General features: G+C 37.6%; 2 protein-coding genes and 1 pseudogene across 3 annotated transcripts; all 3 read right to left on the bottom strand.

Moving 5' to 3' along the window:
• Positions 1 to 38: 38 nt before the first annotated feature.
• Positions 39 to 9,466, bottom strand: LOC127364331 (ladderlectin-like; annotated as a pseudogene).
• LOC127364329 (ladderlectin-like) lies at positions 7,194 to 9,337 on the bottom strand. Its single transcript, XM_051401766.1, has 6 exons — positions 9,262 to 9,337; positions 9,122 to 9,157; positions 8,319 to 8,428; positions 8,046 to 8,180; positions 7,848 to 7,959; positions 7,194 to 7,562 (listed from the first exon to the last, which is right to left on the bottom strand). The coding sequence occupies exons 1-6, from the start codon at positions 9,320 to 9,322 to the stop codon at positions 7,495 to 7,497; spliced, it is 522 nt and encodes a 173-aa protein (XP_051257726.1). The 5' UTR covers positions 9,323 to 9,337; the 3' UTR covers positions 7,194 to 7,494.
• A 4,935-nt stretch (positions 9,467 to 14,401) lies between the features above and the next one.
• LOC127364327 (ladderlectin-like) lies at positions 14,402 to 23,942 on the bottom strand. 2 transcript variants are annotated; one of them, XM_051401764.1, is made up of 7 exons: positions 23,904 to 23,942; positions 23,724 to 23,805; positions 23,585 to 23,620; positions 22,783 to 22,892; positions 22,510 to 22,644; positions 22,312 to 22,423; positions 14,402 to 14,769 (listed from the first exon to the last, which is right to left on the bottom strand). In XM_051401764.1, the coding sequence occupies exons 2-7, from the start codon at positions 23,782 to 23,784 to the stop codon at positions 14,702 to 14,704; spliced, it is 522 nt and encodes a 173-aa protein (XP_051257724.1). In that variant the 5' UTR covers positions 23,785 to 23,805; positions 23,904 to 23,942; the 3' UTR covers positions 14,402 to 14,701. The 2 variants fall into 2 exon arrangements, with proteins under 2 accessions (XP_051257724.1, XP_051257723.1); XM_051401763.1 differs by lacking the exon at positions 14,402 to 14,769 and adding an exon at positions 21,658 to 22,026.
• Between the last annotated feature and the right edge of the window lie 1,197 nt (positions 23,943 to 25,139).

The following is a 25,139-nucleotide window of genomic DNA, read 5'->3' as shown; positions in this document are numbered from 1 at the left end:
TCCCCAAATTATCTTTAAACACAGACTCATAGACCAGCTTGTTTGATGCTTTTAATTTTGCAAAAGACAGGAAATACAGTTGCTAAAGCGTACTTTCCATAACACAATCTGCTGTCTGATCTTCTTAAAAACACAAGGCCTAAGAGACAGTCCAGCTCCTCCTTTCTCACTTGTCATTTCATCACTCAGTGTAACAGCAATAGAAAAGAAAATTGAGATATGCAAAGAAATATAGAGCCTTCAAGTTATGAAACTGATGACACTGATGTTCTGGCAGCCCAGGAATCATCAGACTTTCTTGGCGCAGACAGATGGGCGAGTAGCACCACAGCTCAAATCATCCCAGCATTTGTCGGCTGTAAATACAAACAATCTTTATGTCAAATGGAAAGTGCTGTCTGCTAAAACATCTTTGTGGTTCCTGTTTTACACATTTAGAGGAGACAGATTGAGACAAAATCAAGAAACAGTTTCGTCTCGAACTGTAGTAGCTCTAAAATGTCTCCAGGATTCAGGAACCTGTAGTATTAAGGTAGTGTTTGCTGTTACCATGATAACCACAGGTGTTGCCAAATCAATCAGGCATGAAACTTTAAGTATTACAAGTTTAAACTCTATATACTCTTCAATAGAAATAAGTTAATTTGATTTACCTCTAAAGTTCATTAGCAAACAGTGCTGCTGGCCGCGGGCGTTGTCAGGCTGTCCGTTACACCAGTTCATATACTGGAAACGAGAACCATCACTCCACAGCCAAAGACGCTCCTAGACAAGAAAACAGAATATTACACAAATTAAACCGGTTTAATCAAATGACATGTTGGGTCTTGTGTAGTAATGATTAAAAATACCTCTTGTGCATCAGAGCCTCCGAGCCATGTCTCCTTAGACTGATAACTCACGGCCCTAATCAGCCTCTGAATCTCTTGGTACTCCTGTATGTTCTGTACTGATGCAAGGTTTGCACCCATGGACTGGCAGTTTTTCTACAGTGGAGATTAACAGACAGAGAGCAGAGTTGAAACAAATAAAAACACCAAGTCAGAAGAAGAAACCAAGAGTGCAAGTCAAGACAAACAAATAAACTCTTTCTAGAAGCAGTAATTTGAAATCATCCTGATTACCTCAGCTTGAGCCCAAGTCATGGGTCTTGGAATGATAGTGGAAACAGCGATCGTGGAACAGAGACCACCTATTGGGACAATCTGCTGACCTCTTGACCAGACGACTCTTTACTGAGAACACGTAATAGAAAAACAGATAAGTCTTCGGTTAAAGTCTTTACCTGATCGACAAGTTTAGATAATTCAAAAAGACAGGATCCCATCACCCCCATTCTTAACCTCTCTACACTGGTTAACCGACAGTTCTAGAGTTGATTTTAAAGGAATAGTTTGACATTTTAATTTGCTTTCTTGCCAAAGTAGTAAGCAGTGCTGTAGTCAAGACCGACTTTGTCAAGTCCAAGACCATGACAAGCCGAGATCTAGTCAAGACCAAGTTCAAAGAGGTTTGAGTTCAAGTCAAGACCGAGTCCACATGAGAGAGACAGAGTCAAGACCAAGACAGAAATAAAAGAATGCTTTTGGCATTGCCAACGAGATGAGTTTTGGTAGCCAGTACACGATTGCAGGTGATTGTCTCTTCCAAATCCTAACAAAATGGATTTTGAACCCTAAACCAATACCCATTTTCTGAACAACATCAATGGTGTTGTTTTGAAGGAGGAAATAAAAATAAAAAAACATATTACTGGATTTGGCCGTCTAAAGGTTATGATATTTTAATGTCATAATGGTGATACTTGGAGAGTTTTCCTGAGTACACAGAATCTTGGACAAAGTGTAAGGCATTTCAATAAAAATCTAATAAAAGAAGACCCACTGACCTGTTTGATCATCCTTGGCCTCGGCTTCTGGAAGAGCTGGACAATTTGACAAAGCAGTTATTGACTTGGGTCATCTCAAGACATGTAAATAAAATACCTCTCAGTTCATTATACATAATACTATCTCTATATAACACTTACCAGCAGCTCTGGTCAGAGCCATCATGGCACAGAGAACTGCAAACGCAGTCAGTATCTTCATGTTGGGAATGATGATGATAACCTTCAATAAACAGACAGAAACATGTGAGTAACATCAAGTTGGGAGCAGACGACTGTCAATGCATTAAAGGAAGTAAGATAAAAGAGTTTGTAACAAACCTGCTGCAGAATGATCTGAAACCTTTAGCTTCTGTCTTCGACAAGAGAAATATCAGATCTTATATAGTTACTTATCTTGTCATCTATTACAAAATAGGAAGGAGACATGTAAACACACACATAGAAACACCTTATCTATGTGTTGATCAGATATACTCAGTTCCCACCATGAACAAACACTATTATGATCAGTTAATGTGTGTAATGTGTAATTCAATTTGTTTTAATGTATACAGCATTACAATGTTCTTGGCACATAACATAGACATAATGGTTTACCTGATTTAGTGAAGTTTAAAATATGTGCCCAAATACACAACATGTCTTGACCAATACATATGACGGTGCATGTTAACTGACAACGGACAAAACTACAGCACTAAATTGGCAAAACAGTCCATAAAATATTAAAATAATTCCACGTACAAAAATGACATCAACATATTAAAACAATCTGTGAAATTAATGATAAGTAGAGACTACACTATGGTTAGTAAACTGTAGCTGCCGAGGCTACAACTACCACTGGTAACAAGCTCCCTGACAGCTTTTTTGAACTGTCTCAATGGACAGACTAAATAAAAAAAATACAATACAAATTGTATTGTATTGATTTAGATTGATATACCTTTTAAAATCCTTTAACAAAGCAATACAAATTAAACTATTAAGTTATTAAGTGTTTTTTATTCTATTACTATTTGCACAAATTTCCCTGTTTTCTAAAAACCTAAATTCATTTTGTTTAGCTGTTACAGGAGATATCTGTCATGTTTCTAAATGACTGTAACATTAATACATGCATCTATGCTGGAGTACTGTCAAATAAAAAACTGGTTGTTTCTCTGCTGCTGTTGTTGCAAAGAAAGCCTTTAAGGATGATTTAGCATTTAGTGAACTTCCAAATCACACTTGGTGAGACTATGATAATTAATGCTGCACTGATAGAACGATAACTCTGATGAAATAATTTCTCAACCTTTCCTTTGAATTCATACTTGTGGGAAATGTACTGTAGCAATGACATATCAGAATAGTTGGTGTTACATACACCAATCAGCCATAACATTATGACCAACTGGGCACCCTGGTGGTCATAATGTTCTTGTTATAATGGCCCGTGTTGGATTGGACCACATGGGCCAACCTTCGTTGCTTTGTACCTATCAAAAGTGGTCCAAGGAAGGAAAAGTGGTGAAGCTGAGACAGGGTCTTGAGGGGCCAAGTCTCATTGATGCACGTGGGGAGCGAAGGCAGGCCTGTGTGGTCCAATCCAACAGCTGAGCTACTGTAGCTCAAACTGCTGAAAAGTTCATGCTGGTTCTGATAGAAAGGTGTCAGAACACACATTGCATCGCTGTTTGTTGGTCTGGGGCTGCATAGTCCCTGCTGACCCCTGTCCACTGCTGAACGCCCCTACAATGGGCATATGACCATCAGAACTGGACCAAGGAGCAATGGAAGAAGTTGGCCTGGTCTGATGAATCATGTTTTCTTTTACATCTTGTGGATGGCTGGGTGCGTGTGTTTCGCTTACCTGGGGAACACATGGCACCAGTAGGCATAATGGTAAGAAGGCAAGCCGGTGGAGGCAGTGTGATGCTTTGGGTGATGTTTGGCTGGGTCCTGCCATCCATTTGGATGTTATTTTCCACTTACCACTTACCTGAGCATTGTTGCAGAGGATGCACATTCTTTCATGGAAAAGTTATTTCCTGATGACAGTGGCCTCTTTCAGCGAAATAATGCTCCGTGCCACAAATCCGAAATGGTTCAGGAATGGTTTGAGGAACACAACAACAAGTTTGAGGTGCTGACTTGGCATCCAAATTTCCCAGATCTCAATCCAATCGAGAATCTGTGGGATGTGCTGGATAAACAAGTTCGATCCATGGATGCCCCACCTCACAGACACAGACACTTGATCTAAAAAACTGGTCCTGGTGGTCCTCTCTTAGTGGAGAGCTTGTCCAACTGCACCAAGAACTTTGTATTCAAGGGGGCTGTTGGAATTCACATGAACTCAGCACTGATCTAGAAAATTGGACTAACTCTAAAGCTACAGGTATGCAAAGTTTTTCCTTACCTATATGAACTTTGATTGGTCTTCTAAGTGACGTTTTCAAAAAAATGGAATCTAACAAAAATGCCTTGATCGAATGAGTAATTGCAGTTTGATGTCCACTGCCATTTTCCAAAGAGAAGAAAGTAGGTTCAACGAGAATAATTTAGAAAGTTTAGTTTTAATGAAGAAAATAATCATCGTTACAATGATACAAAAACACATTAAACTAACAACAGGCTTGTTTTACTCTTTTTAGTGTACAGGAATTCAGGAGGCAGCTTCTAGTGTTTTGATTAGATTTTTTGGTGGCTGTTTAATATATGAACCTACATGCCGGAGTATTATAAAAACACAAAAAGGTAGACCAAGTGTTTGGATAAGGCATCTGGCCTTCAAGGTGTTTTTTAGATCTTGGTCCTCACAGCAAAGATGACACTATGAAAATTATGCGGCAGACTTAGGATAAACCATCTTCAACTTCCTCTCTCTTCAGTCTGCCAATGATAAGAAATATACTGTAACAATGACACATCAGAATTAATATTCAGTTTCATATGATTTTATCTACATGTCAGTTTGGAAACCCAAAACACTGTCTCCTACATGGAAGAACTTTTAAAAAAAAAAAAACAATTGTGTATAATCACACAGATAATCAAATAAAATAAAAAATCTCAAAATGAACCATAGATGTTCACAAATGTAATATTTCATCCATTTGTGATTCTAGTTAACAATTTATTCATGAAGGTGCACAGCTTTGATACATATAAGGCCTATACATTTGATGTTTGACATAAATAATTGAATTAAAGAGGTTGAGTAATTGATAGAAGATTTGTACAATGTTAATAAATATTAGTGGCATTCACCTGAAAGTATGTATTAATAGTGTTGTTAAAGGACCAGTGTGTAGGATTTAGTGGCATCTAGCGGTGAAGTTGCAGATTGCAACTAATAACTAACTATTAATCTACATGCAGTGTGTGGTTTGTCTGTTCTGGGCTACTATAGAAACAATAATTCATACATTCAGTTGATTATACACTAATTAAAATATACCTATGAATATTATATTCCATTTCTGCCAATAGATTCTCCTAAATTGGTCATTATCCTTAAAAAGTGCCTTTTAGACTTTTAACAAATCGTCATAATAAAATGTACATCTTCAGAAAGAAATGTTCTCAACAATATATTTTAGTTAATAGGAAATGTATTTTTATAATAATGAAATTATTATGCACTTTCTTTTCTAAATAAAATCTAACAACAAAGATATCTGGTCAAACTTTCAAACACAGCTATTTGGCCCTTGTTTGTCATTACTGTTTCATGTCATGCTGTGAAACAACACCAATTTGAGCATTTTTTGGGTCAATATGTGCTCCCTAACTTTGTCAACCTCAGATTAACTGTTTACAAAATGACTGGAATTCAAACACAACTTGTTCTAGCGGTTGGTTTGAGTGCCTGAACATAGAAGGAGGGGAACAACACACATGTATCACAAATAACACAAAATATTGTATTACATGTTTGAGAGCAACACTATGTAGAAGTGCCAATATCTCACATTAGATTGCAGCAACAGAAAGCACTGATTTCTGATTGGCCAGCAGGTGTTAAAATCAGTTTCAGCCACTGCAGGTGTATGTGTGTTAATTATTTCACAGCCAAACTGCATTTTGTAGTAACGCACAAGTGTCACAAGGTGGCAGCAGCTAAATGTGAAGACAGTATATGGGAACGGTGTATATCAATGAATTGAATGAAACAACTGTAAATTCTTCACAATAAAAGCCTTTTGGACATGAAGGGAGTCTTTCCACTGAAGTGCTACAGGGTTTTTAATTTGAAACAGAAACAGGAAGTGTTGAGTTTGTATGAACAGCATAATGCAGTAGCAAAGAGTTAACAGGGCAAACTGGAGCAGATCAGAAACAAGGAGGCTTTATACTAAAATATGACCGAATGATAAACCCCTGACAGACAATCTATTGATCAATGTTTCTTTTCATTGGTATTGGTTCTAGGTATTGGTTCTAACTATTCCACACATACAATAATTGCATGCAAACTCTCTCTTTTTAGTCTCTTTCAAACACTCAAAAGTAACAGAAAGATTGGTTACATTGTCAATAAAGGTTGGGGCAGCAGTAGCTCAGTATGTAGGGACTTGGCTTGGGAACCTTTAGGTTGCAGGTTCAAATCCCACAGACCACAATATGGAGTGTGGACTGGTAGCTGGAGAGATGCCAGTTTTACCTCCTGTGCACTGCAGAGGTGCCCTTGAGCAAGGCAACCTAACCCCAAGAAACTGCTCATGGGTGCCGCTAATGTGGCGAGCCCATCACTCCACCATGTCTCTCCCTGTTGCATGTCCACGAGTGCATGAAGTGTGTATTTCAGTCTGTATATATATATATATATATACATATATATGAATACAAAAGAGTGAAAAGAAGAATTTCCCCAATAGGGGATTAAAAAAGTATATATCTTCTTCTTCTAAAAAAGGCTCTAAAAATTGGGCTGCATGTTACTATACGAATAATGTTGAGCTGAGTTGAGTTAAACAAAATGGTGTCTATGTGATGTTTGATGCAACATTGATGGCATATTTTGAGATAGAATTTCAACTAATTACTCAAAAAAGTACATGTGTAGAATATTATTTAATGATGTTAGAGGGTTCTTTGATACCTGTTGATTTAACGCAGACTCAGGGTGTAGCTCACTTGGTAGAGCACGTGCCCCATGTACTAAGGCTGAGTCTTTGCTGCAGCAGCCTTTGTTTGATTAACCTTAGCCACATGTCATCCCCACTCTGTCTCTCCACTTTCCTGTCGTTCTTCACCAACCAAATAGACACAAAAATCCCCCAAATTATCTTTAAACACAGACTCATAGACCAGCTTGTTTGATGCTTTTAATTTTGCAAAAGACAGGAAATACAGTTGCTAAAGCGTACTTTCCATAACACAATCTGCTGTCTGATCTTCTTAAAAACACAAGGCCTAAGAGACAATCCAGCTCCTCCTTTCTCACTTGTCATTTTAAACGGCAATAGAAAAAGAAATTGTAACGGCAATAGAAAAAAAAATTGAGATATGCAAAGAAATATAGAGCCTTCAAGTTATGAAACTGATGACACAAAAAACAGTGTGTTTGTTGTGCTTGACAGGTACTTGATACCTCTCTGGCAGCCCAGGAATCATCAGACTTTCTTGGCGCAGACAGATGGGCGAGTAGTACCACAGTTGATATCATCCCAGCACTTTTCCTCTGTAAATACAAACAATCTCTGAAAGTGCTGTCTGCTAAAACATCTTTGTGGTTCCTGTTTTAAACATTTAGAGGAGACAGATTGAGACAAAATCAAGAAACAGTTTTGTCTCGAACTGTAGTAGCTGTAAAATGTCTCCAGGATTCAGGAACCTGTAGTATTAAGGTAGTGTTTGCTGTTACCATGATAACCACAGGTGTTGCCAAATCAATCAGGCATGAAACTTTAAGTATTACAAGTTTAAACTCTATATACTCTAGTACAAATAAGTTAAGTTGATTTACCTCCATAGTTCATTTGCAAACAGTGCTGCTGGCTGCGGTAGTTGTCAGGCTGTCCGTTACACCAGTTCAGATACTGGAAACGAGAACCATCACTCCACAGCCAAAGACGCTCCTAGACAAGAAAACAGAATATTACACAAATTAAACCGGTTTAATCAAATGACATGTTGGGTTTTGTGTAGTAATGATTAAAAATACCTCTTGTGCATCAGAGCCTCCGAGCCATGCCTCCTTAGACTGATAACTTGCGGCCCTAATCAGCCTCTGAATCTCTTGGTACTCCTGTATGTTCTGTACTGATGCAAGGTTTGCACCCATGGACTGGCAGTTTTTCTACAGTGGAGATTAACAGACAGAGAGCAGAGTTGAAACAAATAAAAACATCAAGTCAGAAGAAGAAACCAAGAGTGCAAGTCAAGACAAACAAATAAACTCTTTCTAGAAGCAGTAATTTGAAATCATCCTGATTACCTCAGCTTGAGCCCAAGTCATGGGTCTTGGAATGTAGTGGAAACAGCGATTGTTGAACAGAGACCACCTATTGGGACAATCTGTTGACCTCTTGACCAGACGACTCTTTACTGAGAACACGTAATAGAAAAACAGATAAGTCTTCGGTTAAAGTCTTTACCTGATCGACAAGTTTAGATAATTGCCCAAAAAGATAATAAACCGCAATTCAAAAAGACAGGATCCCATCACCCCCATTCTTAACCTCTCTACACTAGTTAACCGACAGTTCTAGAGTTGATTTTAAAGGAATAGTTTGACATTTTAATTTGCTTTCTTGCCAAGGTAGTAAGCAGTGCTGTAGTCAAGACCGACTTTGTCAAGTCCAAGACCATGACAAGCCAAGATCTAGTCAAGACCAAGTTCAAAGAGGTTTGAGTTCAAGTCAAGACCGAGTCCACATGAGAGAGACAGAGTCAAGACCGAGACAGAAATAAAAGAATGCTTTTGGCATTGCCGACGAGATGAGTTTTGGTAGCCAGCACACGATTGCAGGTGATTATCTCTTCCAAATCCTAACAAAATGGATTTTGAACCCTAAACCAATACCCATTTTCTGAACAAAAGCACTTCAATCAATGGTGTTGTTTTGAAGGAGGAAATAAAAAAATAAAAAACATATTACTGGACTAGGTCGTCCAAATGCTATGATATTTTAATGTCTATCATAATGGTGATACTTGGAGAGTATTCCTGAGCACACAGAATCTTGGACGAAGTGTAAGGCATTTCAATGAAAATCGAATAAAAGAAGACCCACTGACCTGTTTGATCATCCTTGGCCTTGGCTTCTGGAAGAGCTGGACAGTTTGACATAGCAGTTATTGACTTGGGTCATCTCCAGACATGTAAATGTAATACCTCTCCAGTTCATTATACACAATACCATCTCTATATCACTTACCAACAGCTCTGGTCAGAGCCATCATGGCACAAAGACCTGCAAACGCAGTCAGTATCTTCATGTTGGGAATGATGATGATAACCTTCAATAAACAGACAGAAACATGTGAGTAATATCAAGTAGGTAGCAGGCGACTGTCAATGCATTAAAGGAAGTAAGATAAAAGAGTTTGTAGAAAACCTGCTGCAGAATGATCTTGTCTAAAGCCTGTAGCTTCTGTTTTCGACGAGAGAAAGATCAGATCTTATATAGTTACTTATCTTGTCATCTATTACAAAATAGGAAGGAGACATGCAAACACACACATAGAAACACCTTATCTATGTGTTGATCAGATATACTCAGTTCCCACCATGAACAAACACTATTATGATCAGTTAATGTGTGTAATGTGTAATTCAATTTGATTTAATGTATACAGCATTACTATGTTCTTGGCACATAACATAGACATAATGGTTTACCCGATTTAGCGAAGTTTAAAATATGTGTCCAAATACACAACATGTCTTGACCAATACATATGACGGTGCATGTTAACTGACAACGGACAAAACTACAGCACTAAATCGGCAAAACAGTCCTTAAAATATTAAAATAATTCCACGTACAAAAATGACATCAACATATTAAAACAATCTGTGAAATTAATGATAAGGAGAGACTACACTACTGTTAGTGAACTGTAGCTGCCGAGCCTACAACTACCACTGGTAACAAGCTCCCTGGCAGCTTTTTTGAACTGTCTCAATGGATAGACTAAATTAAAAAAAATACAACAGAAATTGTATTGTATTGATTTAGATTGATATACCTTTTAAAATCCTTTAAAAAAGCAATAAAATTAAAACTATTAAGTTATTAAGTGTTTTTTATTCTATTACTATTTGCACAAATTTCCCTGTTTTCTAAAAACCTAAATTCATTTTGTTTAGCTGTTACAGGAGATATCTGTCATGTTTCTAAATGACTTTAACATTAATACATGCATCTATGCTGGAGTACTGTCAAATAAAAAAACTGGTTGTTTCTCTGCTGCTGTTGTTGCAAAGAAAGTCTTTAAGGATGATTTAGCATTTAGTGAACTTCCAAATCACACTTGGTGAGACTATGATAATTAATGCTGCACTGATAGAACGATAACTCTGATGAAGAATTTCTCAACCTTTCCTTTGAATTCATACTTGTGGGAAATGTACTGTAGCAATGACATCAGAATAGTTGGTGTTACATACACCAATCAGCCATAACATTATGACCAACTGGGCACCCTGGTGGTCATAATGTTCTTGTTATAATGGCCCGTGTTGGATTGGACCACATGGGCCAACCTTCGTTGCTTTGTACCTATCAAAAGTGGTCCAAGGAAGGAAAAGTGGTGAAGCGGAGACAGGGTCTTGAGGGGCCAAGTCTCATTGATGCACGTGGGGAGCGAAGGCAGGCCTGTGTGGTCCAATCCAACAGCTGAGCTACTGAAGCTCAAACTGCTGAAAAAGTTCATGCTGGTTCTGATAGAAAGGTGTCAGAACACACATTGCATCGCTGTTTGTTGGTCTGGGGCTGCATAGTCCCTGCTGACCCTTGTCCCCTGCTGAACACGCCTACAATGGGCATATGACCATCAGAACTGGACCAAGGAGCAATGGAAGAAGTTGGCCTGGTCTGATGAATCATGTTTTCTTTTACATCTTGTGGATGGCTGGGTGCGTGTGTTTCGCTTACCTGGGGAACACATGGCACGAGTAGGCATAATGGGAAGAAGGCAAGCCGGTGGAGGCAGTGTGATGCTTTGGGTGATGTTTGGCTGGGTCCTGCCATCCATGTGGATGTTAATTTTCCACTTACCACTTACCTGAGCATTGTTGCAGAGGATGCACATTCTTTCATGGAAAAGTTATTTCCTGATGACAGTGGCCTCTTTCAGCGAAATGCTCCGTGCCACAAATCAGAAATGGTTCAGGAATGGTTTGAGGAACACAACAACAAGTTTGAGGTGCTGACTTGGCCTCCAAATTTCCCAGATCTCAATCCAATCGAGAATCTGTGGGATGTGCTGGATAAACAAGTCCGATCCATGGATGCCCCACCTCACAGACACAGACACTTGATCTAAAAACTGGTCCTGGTGGTCCTCTCTTAATGGAGAGCTTGTCCAACTGCACCAAGAACTTTGTATTCAAGGGGGCTGTTGGAATTCACATGAACTCAGCACTGATCTAGAAAATTGGACTAACTTTAACGCTACAGGTATGCAAAGTTTTTTCCCTACCTATATGAACTTTGCTTGGTCTTCTAAGTGACGTTTTCAAAAAAATGGAATCTAACAAAAATGCCTTGATCGAATGAGTAATTGCAGTTTGATGTCCACTGCCATTTTCCAAAGAGAAGAAAATAGGTTCAGCGAGAATAATTTAGAAAGTTTAGTTTTAATGAAGAAAATAATCATCGTTACAATGATACAAAAAACACATTAAACTAACAACAGCCTTGTTTTACTCTTTTTAGTGTACAGGAATTCAGGAGGCAGCTTCTAGTGTTTTGATTAGATTTTTGGTGGCTGTTTAATATATGAACCTACATGCTGGAGTATTATAAAAAACACAAAAAGGTAGACCAAGTGTTTGGATAAGGCATCTGGCCTTCAAGGTGTTTTTTAGATCTTGGTCCTCACAGCAAAGATGACACTATGAAAATTATGCGGCAGACTTAGGATAAACCATCTTCAACTTCCTCTCTCTTCAGTCTGCCAATGATAAGAAATATACTGTAACAATGACACATCAGAATTAATATTCAATTTCATATGATTTTATCTACATGTCAGTTTGGAAACCCAAAACACTGTCTCCTACATGGAAGAACTTTTAAAAAAAAAACAAACAATTGTGTTTAATCAGACAGATAATCAAATAAAATAAAAAATCTCAAAATGAACCATAGATGTTCACAAATGTAATATTTCATCCATTTGTGATTCTAGTTAACAATTTATTCATGAAGGTGCACAGCTTTGATACATATAAGGCCTATACATTTGATGTTTGACATAAATAATTGAATTAAAGAGGTTGAGTAATTGATAGAAGATTTGTACAATGTTAATAAATATTAGTGGCATTCACCTGAAAGTATGTATTAATAGTGTTGTTAAAGGACCAGTGTGTAGGATTTAGTGGCATCTAGCGGTGAAGTTGCAGATTGCAACTAATAACTAACTATTAATCTACATGCAGTGTGTGGTTTGTCTGTTCTGGGCTACTATAGAAACAATAATTCATACATTCAGTTGATTATACACTAATTAAAATATACCTATGAATATTATATTCCATTTCTGCCAATAGATTCTCCTAAATTGGTCATTATCCTTAAAAAGTGCCTTTTAGACTTTTAACAAATCGTCATAATAAAATGTACATCTTCAGAAAGAAATGTTCTCAACAATATATTTTAGTTAATAGGAAATGTATTTTTATAATAATGAAATTATTATGCACTTTCTTTTCTAAATAAAATCTATCAACAAAGATATCTGGTCAAACTTTCAAACACAGCTATTTGGCCCTTGTTTGTCATTACTGTTTCATGTCATGCTGTGAAACAACACCAATTTGAGCATTTTTTGGGTCAATATGTGCTCCCTAACTTTGTCAACCTCAGATTAACTGTTTACAAAATGACTGGAATTCAAACACAACTTGTTCTAGCGGTTGGTTTGAGTGCCTGAACATAGAAGGAGGGGAACAACACACATGTATCACAAATAACACAAAATATTGTATTACATGTTTGAGAGCAACACTATGTAGAAGTGCCAATATCTCACATTAGATTGCAGCAACAGAAAGCACTGATTTCTGATTGGCCAGCAGGTGTTAAAATCAGTTTCAGCCACTGCAGGTGTATGTGTGTTAATTATTTCACAGCCAAACTGCATTTTGTAGTAACGCACAAGTGTCACAAGGTGGCAGCAGCTAAATGTGAAGACAGTATATGGGAACGGTGTATATCAATGAATTGAATGAAACAACTGTAAATTCTTCACAATAAAAGCCTTTTTTGGACATGAAGGGAGTCTTTCCACTGAAGTGCTACAGGGTTTTTAATTTGAAAGGGATACAGGAAGTGTTGAGTTTGTATGAACAGCATAATGCAGTAGCAAAGAGTTAACAGGGCAAACTGGAGCAGGTCAGAAACAAGGAGGCTTTATACTAAAATATGACCGAACGATAAACCCCTGACAGACAATCTATTGATCAATGTTTCTTTTCATTGGTATTGGTTCTAGGTATTGGTTCTAACTATTCCACACATACAATAATTGCATGCAAACTCTCTCTTTTTAGTCTCTCTCAAACACTCAAAAGTAACAGAAAGATTGGTTACATTGTCAATAAAGGTTGGGGCAGCAGTAGCTCAGTATGTAGGGACTTGGCTTGGGAACCTTTAGGTTGCAGGTTCAAATCCCACAGACCACAATATGGAGTGTGGACTGGTAGCTGGAGAGATGCCAGTTTTACCTCCTGTGCACTGCAGAGGTGCCCTTGAGCAAGGCAACCTAACCCCAAGAAACTGCTCATGGGTGCCGCTAATGTGGCGAGCCCATCACTCCACCATGTCTCTCCCTGTTGCATGTCCAAATGAATATTTTATTTTTTTTTTTTATTTTTTTATTAAATAAATAAAAAAAAAAAAAAAAAAAAAAAAAAAAAATAATAATTAAAAATTAATTAATAAATTTTTATTTTTTAAAAAAATTCTAAAAAATTTGAAATGTTTGTTATTAAAGTAAAAATTTGAATAAGGTTAACCTGGTTATTTTTGTTATATTTTATATAGTTTTTTTGGAATATAATTAAAAAAAATTTAAAAAAATAAATAAAAAAAAAAATTTTTAATTATTTTTGGAGGGTGGTGGGTTTTTTTTTTTTTTTTTATAAAAAAAAAAGGGGGTGGGTGTTTTGGTAGGGGGGGGGGCCCCCTTTATTAAGGTGGAGTTTTTGCTGCAGCAGCCTTTGTTTGATTAACCTTTGCCACATGTCATCCCCCCTCTGTCTCTCCCCTTTCCTGTCGTTCTTCACCAACCAAATAGACACAAAAATCCCCCAAATTATCTTTAAACACAGACTCATAGACCAGCTTGTTTGATGCTTTTAATTTTGCAAAAGACAGGAAATACAGTTGCTAAAGCGTACTTTCCATAACACAATCTGCTGTCTGATCTTCTTAAAAACACAAGGCCTAAGAGACAATCCAGCTCCTCCTTTCTCACTTGTCATTTTAAACGGCAATAGAAAAAGAAATTGTAACGGCAATAGAAAAAAAATTGAGATATGCAAAGAAATATAGAGCCTTCAAGTTATGAAACTGATGACACAAAAAACAGTGTGTTTGTTGTGCTTGACAGGTACTTGATACCTCTCTGGCAGCCCAGGAATCATCAGACTTTCTTGGCGCAGACAGATGGGCGAGTAGTACCACAGTTGATATCATCCCAGCACTTTTCCTCTGTAAATACAAACAATCTCTGAAAGTGCTGTCTGCTAAAACATCTTTGTGGTTCCTGTTTTAAACATTTAGAGGAGACAGATTGAGACAAAATCAAGAAACAGTTTTGTCTCGAACTGTAGTAGCTGTAAAATGTCTCCAGGATTCAGGAACCTGTAGTATTAAGGTAGTGTTTGCTGTTACCATGATAACCACAGGTGTTGCCAAATCAATCAGGCATGAAACTTTAAGTATTACAAGTTTAAACTCTATATACTCTAGTAGAAATAAGTTAATTTGATTTACCTCCATAGTTCATTTGCAAACAGTGCTGCTGGCTGCGGTAGTTGTCAGGCTGTCCGTTACACCAGTTCAGATACTGGAAACGAGAACCATCACTCCACAGCCAAAGACGCTCCTAGACAAGAAAACAGAATATTACACAAATTAAACCGGTTTAATCAAATGACATGTTGGGTTTTGTGTAGTAATGATTAAAAATACCTCTTGTGCATCAGAGCCTCCGAGCCATGCCTCCTTAGACTGATAACTTGCGGCCCTAATCAGCCTCTGAATCTCTTGGTACTCCTGTATGTTCTGTACTGATGCAAGGTTTGCACCCATGGACTGGCAGTTTTTCTACAGTGGAGATTAACAGACAGAGAGCAGAGTTGAAACAAATAAAAACATCAAGTCAGAAGAAGAAACCAAGAGTGCAAGTCAAGACAAACAAATAAACTCTTTCTAGAAGCAGTAATTTGAAATCATCCTGATTACCTCAGCTTGAGCCCAAGTCATGGGTCTTGGAATGTAGTGGAAACAGCGATTGTTGAACAGAGACCACCTATTGGGACAATCTGTTGACCTCTTGACCAGACGACTCTTTTTCTGAGAACACGTAATAGAAAAACAGATAAGTCTTCGGTTAAAGTCTTTACCTGATCGACAAGTTTAGATAATTGCCCAAAAGATAATAAACCGCAATTCAAAAAGACAGGATCCCATCGCCCCCATTCTTAACCTCTCTACACTGGTTAACCGACAGTTCTAGAGTTGATTTTAAAGGAATAGTTTGACATTTTAATTTGCTTTCTTGCCAAGGTAGTAAGCAGTGCTGTAGTCAAGACCGACTTTGTCAAGTCCAAGACCATGACAAGCCAAGATCTAGTCAAGACCAAGTTCAAAGAGGTTTGAGTTCAAGTCAAGACCGAGTCCACATGAGAGAGACAGAGTCAAGACCGAGACAGAAATAAAAGAATGCTTTTGGCATTGCCGACGAGATGAGTTTTGGTAGCCAGCACACGATTGCAGGTGATTATCTCTTCCAAATCCTAACAAAATGGATTTTGAACCCTAAACCAATACCCATTTTCTGAACAAAAGCACTTCAATCAATGGTGTTGTTTTGAAGGAGGAAATAAAAAAATAAAAAACATATTACTGGACTAGGTCGTCCAAATGCTATGATATTTTAATGTCTATCATAATGGTAATACTTGGAGAGTATTCCTGAGCACACAGAATCTTGGACGAAGTGTAAGGCATTTCAATGAAAATCGAATAAAAGAAGACCCACTGACCTGTTTGATCATCCTTGGCCTTGGCTTCTGGAAGAGCTGGACAGTTTGACATAGCAGTTATTGACTTGGGTCATCTCCAGACATGTAAATGTAATACCTCTCAGTTCATTATACACAATACCATCTCTATATCACTTACCAACAGCTCTGGTCAGAGCCATCATGGCACAAAGAACTGCAAACGCAGTCAGTATCTTCATGTTGGGAATGATGATGATAACCTTCAATAAACAGACAGAAACATGTGAGTAATATGAAGTAGGTAGCAGGCGACTGTCAATGCATTAAAGGAAGTAAGATAAAAGAATTTGTAGAAAACCTGCTGCAGAATGATCTTGTCTAAAGCCTGTAGCTTCTGTTTTCGACGAGAGAAAGATCAGATCTTATATAGTTACTTATCTTGTCATCTATTACAAAATAGGAAGGAGACATGCAAACACACACATAGAAACACCTTATCTATGTGTTGATCAGATATACTCAGTTCCCACCATGAACAAACACTATTATGATCAGTTAATGTGTGTAATGTGTAATTCAATTTGATTTAATGTATACAGCATTACTATGTTCTTGGCACATAACATAGACATAATGGTTTACCCGATTTAGCGAAGTTTAAAATATGTGTCCAAATACACAACATGTCTTGACCAATACATATGACGGTGCATGTTAACTGACAACGGACAAAACTACAGCACTAAATCGGCAAAACAGTCCTTAAAATATTAAAATAATTCCACGTACAAAAATGACATCAACATATTAAAACAATCTGTGAAATTAATGATAAGGAGAGACTACACTACTGTTAGTGAACTGTAGCTGCCGAGCCTACAACTACCACTGGTAACAAGCTCCCTGGCAGCTTTTTTGAACTGTCTCAATGGATAGACTAAATTAAAAAAATACAACAGAAATTGTATTGTATTGATTTAGATTGATATACCTTTTAAAATCCTTTAAAAAAGCAATAAAATTAAAACTATTAAGTTATTAAGTGTTTTTTATTCTATTACTATTTGCACAAATTTCCCTGTTTTCTAAAAACCTAAATTCATTTTGTTTAGCTGTTACAGGAGATATCTGTCATGTTTCTAAATGACTGTAACATTAATACATGCATCTATGCTGGAGTACTGTCAAATAAAAAACTGGTTGTTTCTCTGCTGCTGTTGTTGCAAAGAAAGCCTTTAAGGATGATTTAGCATTTAGTGAACTTCCAAATCACACTTGGTGAGACTATGATAATTAATGCTGCACTGATAGAACGATAACTCTGATGAAATAATTTCTCAACCTTTCGTTTGAATTCATACTCGTGGGAAATGTACTGTAGCAATGACATATCAGAATAGTTGGTGTTACATACACCAATCAGCCATAACATTATGACCAACTGGGCACCCTGGTGGTCATAATGTTCTTGTTATAATGGCCCGTGTTGGATTGGACCACATGGGCCAACCTTCGTTGCTTTGTACCTATCAAAAGTGGTCCAAGGAAGGAAAAGTGGTGAAGCGGAGACAGGGTCTTGAGGGGCCAAGTCTCATTGATGCACGTGGGGAGCGAAGGCAGGCCTGTGTGGTCCAATCCAACAGCTGAGCTACTGTAGCTCAAACTGCTGAAAAAGTTCATGCTGGTTCTGATAGAAAGGTGTCAGAACACACATTGCATCGCTGTTTGTTGGTCTGGGGCTGCATAGTCCCTGCTGACCCCTGTCCACTGCTGAACGCCCCTACAATGGGCATATGACCATCAGAACTGGACCAAGGAGCAATGGAAGAAGTTGGCCTGGTCTGATGAATCATGTTTTCTTTTACATCTTGTGGATGGCTGGGTGCGTGTGTTTCGCTTACCTGGGGAACACATGGCACCAGTAGGCATAATGGGAAGAAGGCAAGCCGGTGGAGGCAGTGTGATGCTTTGGGTGATGTTTGGCTGGGTCCTGCCATCCATTTGGATGTTAATTTTCCACTTACCACTTACCTGAGCATTGTTGCAGAGGATGCACATTCTTTCATGGAAAAGTTATTTCCTGATGACAGTGGCCTCTTTCAGCGAAATAATGCTCCGTGCCACAAATCAGAAATGGTTCAGGAATGGTTTGAGGAACACAACAACAAGTTTGAGGTGCTGACTTGGCATCCAAATTTCCCAGATCTCAATCCAATCGAGAATCTGTGGGATGTGCTGGATAAACAAGTTCGATCCATGGATGCCCCACCTCACAGACACAGACACTTGATCTAAAAACTGGTCCTGGTGGTCCTCTCTTAGTGGAGAGCTTGTCCAACTGCACCAAGAACTTTGTATTCCAGGGGGCTGTTGGAATTCACATGAACTCAGCACTGATCTAGAACATTGGACTAACTTTAACGCTACAGGTATGCAAAGTTTTTTCCTTACCTATATGAACTTTGCTTGGTCTTCTAAGTGACGTTTTCAAAAAAATGGAATCTAACAAAAATGCCTTGATCGAATGAGTAATTGCAGTTTGATGTCCACTGCCATTTTCCAAAGAGAAGAAAGTAGGTTCAACGAGAATAATTTAGAAAGTTTAGTTTTAATGAAGAAAATAATCATCGTTACAATGATACAAAAACACATTAAACTAACAACAGCCTTGTTTTACTCTTTTTAGTGTACAGGAATTCAGGAGGCAGCTTCTAGTGTTTTGATTAGATTTTTGGTGGCTGTTTAATATATGAACCTACATGCTGGAGTATTATAAAAAACACAAAAAGGTAGACCAAGTGTTTGGATAAGGCATCTGGCCTTCAAGGTGTTTTTTAGATCTTGGTCCTCACAGCAAAGATGACACTATGAAAATTATGCGGCAGACTTAGGATAAACCATCTTCAACTTCCTCTCTCTTCAGTCTGCCAATGATAAGAAATATACTGTAACAATGACACATCAGAATTAATATTCAGTTTCATATGATTTTATCTACATGTCAGTTTGGAAATCCAAAACACTGTCTCCTACATGGAAGAACTTTTTAAAAAAAAAAACAATTGTGTATAATCACACAGATAATCAAATAAAATAAAAAATCTCAAAATGAACCATAGATGTTCACAAATGTAATATTTCATCCATTTGTGATTCTAGTTAACAATTTATTCATGAAGGTGCACGGCTTTGATACATATAAGGCCTATAAATTTGATGTTTGACATAAATAATTGAATTAAAGAGGTTGAGTAATTGATAGAAGATTTGTACAATGTTAATAAATATTAGTGGCATTCACCTGAAAGTATGTATTAATAGTGTTGTTAAAGGACCAGTGTGTAGGATTTAGTGGCATCTAGCGGTGAAGTTGCAGATTGCAACTAATAACTAACTATTAATCTACATGCAGTGTGTGGTTTGTCTGTTCTGGGCTACTATAGAAACAATAATTCATACATTCAGTTGATTATACACTAATTAAAATATACCTATGAATATTATATTCCATTTCTGCCAATAGATTCTCCTAAATTGGTCATTATCCTTAAAAAGTGCCTTTTAGACTTTTAACAAATCGTCATAATAAAATGTACATCTTCAGAAAGAAATTTTCTCAACAATATATTTTAGTTAATAGGAAATGTATTTTTATAATAATGAAATTATTATGCACTTTCTTTTCTAAATAAAATCTAACAACAAAGATATCTGGTCAAACTTTCAAACACAGCTATTTGGCCCTTGTTTGTCATTACTGTTTCATGTCATGCTGTGAAACAACACCAATTTGAGCATTTTTTGGGTCAATATGTGCTCCCTAACTTTGTCAACCTCAGATTAACTGTTTACAAAATGACTGGAATTCAAACACAACTGGTTCTAGCAGTTGGTTTGAGTGCCTGAACATAGAAGGAGGGGAACAACACACATGTATCACAAATAACACAAAATATTGTATTACATGTTTGAGAGCAACACTATGTAGAAGTGCCAATATCTCACATTAGATTGCAGCAACAGAAAGCACTGATTTCTGATTGGCCAGCAGGTGTTAAAATCAGTTTCAGCCACTGCAGGTGTATGTGTGTTAATTATTTCACAGCCAAACTGCATTTTGTAGTAACGCACAAGTGTCACAAGGTGGCAGCAGCTAAATGTGAAGACAGTATATGGGAACGGTGTATATCAATGAATTGAATGAAACAACTGTAAATTCTTCACAATAAAAGCCTTTTTTGGACATGAAGGGAGTCTTTCCACTGAAGTGCTACAGGGTTTTTAATTTGAAACAGAAACAGGAAGTGTTGAGTTTGTATGAACAGCATAATGCAGTAGCAAAGAGTTAACAGGGCAAACTGGAGCAGATCAGAAACAAGGAGGCTTTATACTAAAATATGACCGAACGATAAACCCCTGACAGACAATCTATTGATCAATGTTTCTTTTCATTGGTATTGGTTCTAGGTATTGGTTCTAACTATTCCACACATACAATAATTGCATGCAAACTCTCTCTTTTTAGTCTCTTTCAAACACTCAAAAGTAACAGAAAGATTGGTTACATTGTCAATAAAGGTTGGGGCAGCAGTAGCTCAGTATGTAGGGACTTGGCTTGGGAACCTTTAGGTTGCAGGTTCAAATCCCACAGACCACAATATGGAGTGTGGACTGGTAGCTGGAGAGATGCCAGTTTTACCTCCTGTGCACTGCAGAGGTGCCCTTGAGCAAGGCAACCTAACCCCAAGAAACTGCTCATGGGTGCCGCTAATGTGGCGAGCCCATCACTCCACCATGTCTCTCCCTGTTGCATGTCCACGAGTGCATGAAGTGTGTATTTCAGTCTGTATATATATATATATATATATATATATATATATATACACATATATATGAATACAAAAGAGTGAAAAGAAGAATTTCCCCAATAGGGGATTAATAAAGTATATATCTTCTTCTTCTAAAAAAGGCTCTAAAAATTGGGCTGCATGTTACTATACGAATAATGTTGAGCTGAGTTGAGTTAAACAAAATGGTGTCTATGTGATGTTTGATGCAACATTGATGGCATATTTTGAGATAGAATTTCAACTAATTACTCAAAAAAGTACATGTGTAGAATATTATTTAATGATGTTAGAGGGTTCTTTGATACCTGTTGATTTAACACAGACTCAGGGTGTAGCTCACTTGGTAGAGCACGTGCCCCATGTACTAAGGCTGAGTCTTTGCTGCAGCAGCCTTTGTTTGATTAACCTTAGCCACATGTCATCCCCACTCTGTCTCTCCACTTTCCTGTCGTTCTTCACCAACCAAATAGACACAAAAATCCCCCAAATTATCTTTAAACACAGACTCATAGACCAGCTTGTTTGATGCTTTTAATTTTGCAAAAGACAGGAAATACAGTTGCTAAAGCGTACTTTCCATAACACAATCTGCTGTCTGATCTTCTTAAAAACCCAAGGCCTAAGAGACAATCCAGCTCCTCCTTTCTCACTTGTCATTTTAAACGGCAATAGAAAAAGAAATTGTAACGGCAATAGAAAAAAAAATTGAGATATGCAAAGAAATATAGAGCCTTCAAGTTATGAAACTGATGACACAAAAAACAGTGTGTTTGTTGTGCTTGACAGGTACTTGATACCTCTCTGGCAGCCCAGGAATCATCAGACTTTCTTGGCGCAGACAGATGGGCGAGTAGTACCACAGTTGATATCATCCCAGCACTTTTCCCCTGTAAATACAAACAATCTCTGAAAGTGCTGTCTGCTAAAACATCTTTGTGGTTCCTGTTTTAAACATTTAGAGGAGACAGATTGAGACAAAATCAAGAAACAGTTTTGTCTCGAACTGTAGTAGCTGTAAAATGTCTCCAGGATTCAGGAACCTGTAGTATTAAGGTAGTGTTTGCTGTTACCATGATAACCACAGGTGTTGCCAAATCAATCAGGCATGAAACTTTAAGTATTACAAGTTTAAACTCTATATACTCTAGTACAAATAAGTTAAGTTGATTTACCTCCATAGTTCATTTGCAAACAGTGCTGCTGGCTGCGGCCGTTGTCAGGCTGTCCGTTACACCAGTTCAGATACTGGAAACGAGAACCATCACTCCACAGCCAAAGACGCTCCTAGACAAGAAAACAGAATATTACACAAATTAAACCGGTTTAATCAAATGACATGTTGGGTTTTGTGTAGTAATGATTAAAAATACCTCTTGTGCATCAGAGCCTCCGAGCCATGCCTCCTTAGACTGATAACTTGCGGCCCTAATCAGCCTCTGAATCTCTTGGTACTCCTGTATGTTCTGTACTGATGCAAGGTTTGCACCCATGGACTGGCAGTTTTTCTACAGTGGAGATTAACAGACAGAGAGCAGAGTTGAAACAAATAAAAACATCAAGTCAGAAGAAGAAACCAAGAGTGCAAGTCAAGACAAACAAATAAACTCTTTCTAGAAGCAGTAATTTGAAATCATCCTGATTACCTCAGCTTGAGCCCAAGTCATGGGTCTTGGAATGTAGTGGAAACAGCGATTGTTGAACAGAGACCACCTATTGGGACAATCTGTTGACCTCTTGACCAGACGACTCTTTACTGAGAACACGTAATAGAAAAACAGATAAGTCTTCGGTTAAAGTCTTTACCTGATCGACAAGTTTAGATAATTGCCCAAAAGATAATAAACCGCAATTCAAAAAGACAGGATCCCATCACCCCCATTCTTAACCTCTCTACACTGGTTAACCGACAGTTCTAGAGTTGATTTTAAAGGAATAGTTTGACATTTTAATTTGCTTTCTTGCCAAGGTAGTAAGCAGTGCTGTAGTCAAGACCGACTTTGTCAAGTCCAAGACCATGACAAGCCAAGATCTAGTCAAGACCAAGTTCAAAGAGGTTTGAGTTCAAGTCAAGACCGAGTCCACATGAGAGAGACAGAGTCAAGACCGAGACAGAAATAAAAGAATGCTTTTGGCATTGCCGACGAGATGAGTTTTGGTAGCCAGCACACGATTGCAGGTGATTATCTCTTCCAAATCCTAACAAAATGGATTTTGAACCCTAAACCAATACCCATTTTCTGAACAAAAGCACTTCAATCAATGGTGTTGTTTTGAAGGAGGAAATAAAAAAATAAAAAACATATTACTGGACTAGGTCGTCCAAATGCTATGATATTTTAATGTCTATCATAATGGTGATACTTGGAGAGTATTCCTGAGCACACAGAATCTTGGACGAAGTGTAAGGCATTTCAATGAAAATCGAATAAAAGAAGACCCACTGACCTGTTTGATCATCCTTGGCCTTGGCTTCTGGAAGAGCTGGACAGTTTGACATAGCAGTTATTGACTTGGGTCATCTCCAGACATGTAAATGTAATACCTCTCAGTTCATTATACACAATACCATCTCTATATCACTTACCAACAGCTCTGGTCAGAGCCATCATGGCACAAAGAACTGCAAACGCAGTCAGTATCTTCATGTTGGGAATGATGATGATAACCTTCAATAAACAGACAGAAACATGTGAGTAATATCAAGTAGGTAGCAGGCGACTGTCAATGCATTAAAGGAAGTAAGATAAAAGAGTTTGTAGAAAACCTGCTGCAGAATGATCTTGTCTAAAGCCTGTAGCTTCTGTTTTCGACGAGAGAAAGATCAGATCTTATATAGTTACTTATCTTGTCATCTATTACAAAATAGGAAGGAGACATGCAAACACACACATAGAAACACCTTATCTATGTGTTGATCAGATATACTCAGTTCCCACCATGAACAAACACTATTATGATCAGTTAATGTGTGTAATGTGTAATTCAATTTGATTTAATGTATACAGCATTACTATGTTCTTGGCACATAACATAGACATAATGGTTTACCCGATTTAGCGAAGTTTAAAATATGTGTCCAAATACACAACATGTCTTGACCAATACATATGACGGTGCATGTTAACTGACAACGGACAAAACTACAGCACTAAATCGGCAAAACAGTCCTTAAAATATTAAAATAATTCCACGTACAAAAATGACATCAACATATTAAAACAATCTGTGAAATTAATGATAAGGAGAGACTACACTACTGTTAGTGAACTGTAGCTGCCGAGCCTACAACTACCACTGGTAACAAGCTCCCTGGCAGCTTTTTTGAACTGTCTCAATGGATAGACTAAATTAAAAAAAATACAACAGAAATTGTATTGTATTGATTTAGATTGATATACCTTTTAAAATCCTTTAAAAAAGCAATAAAATTAAAACTATTAAGTTATTAAGTGTTTTTTATTCTATTACTATTTGCACAAATTTCCCTGTTTTCTAAAAACCTAAATTCATTTTGTTTAGCTGTTACAGGAGATATCTGTCATGTTTCTAAATGACTGTAACATTAATACATGCATCTATGCTGGAGTACTGTCAAATAAAAAACTGGTTGTTTCTCTGCTGCTGTTGTTGCAAAGAAAGTCTTTAAGGATGATTTAGCATTTAGTGAACTTCCAAATCACACTTGGTGAGACTATGATAATTAATGCTGCACTGATAGAACGATAACTCTGATGAAGAATTTCTTAACCTTTCCTTTGAATTCATACTTGTGGGAAATGTACTGTAGCAATGACATCAGAATAGTTGGTGTTACATACACCAATCAGCCATAACATTATGACCAACTGGGCACCCTGGTGGTCATAATGTTCTTGTTATAATGGCCCGTGTTGGATTGGACCACATGGGCCAACCTTCGTTGCTTTGTACCTATCAAAAGTGGTCCAAGGAAGGAAAAGTGGTGAAGCTGAGACAGGGTCTTGAGGGGCCAAGTCTCATT

This window comes from Dicentrarchus labrax, unplaced genomic scaffold, assembly GCF_905237075.1.
Source record: "Dicentrarchus labrax unplaced genomic scaffold, dlabrax2021, whole genome shotgun sequence".
Lineage (NCBI taxonomy): Eukaryota > Metazoa > Chordata > Actinopteri > Moronidae > Dicentrarchus > Dicentrarchus labrax.
This window is presented reverse-complemented; position numbering and strand designations above follow the sequence as displayed.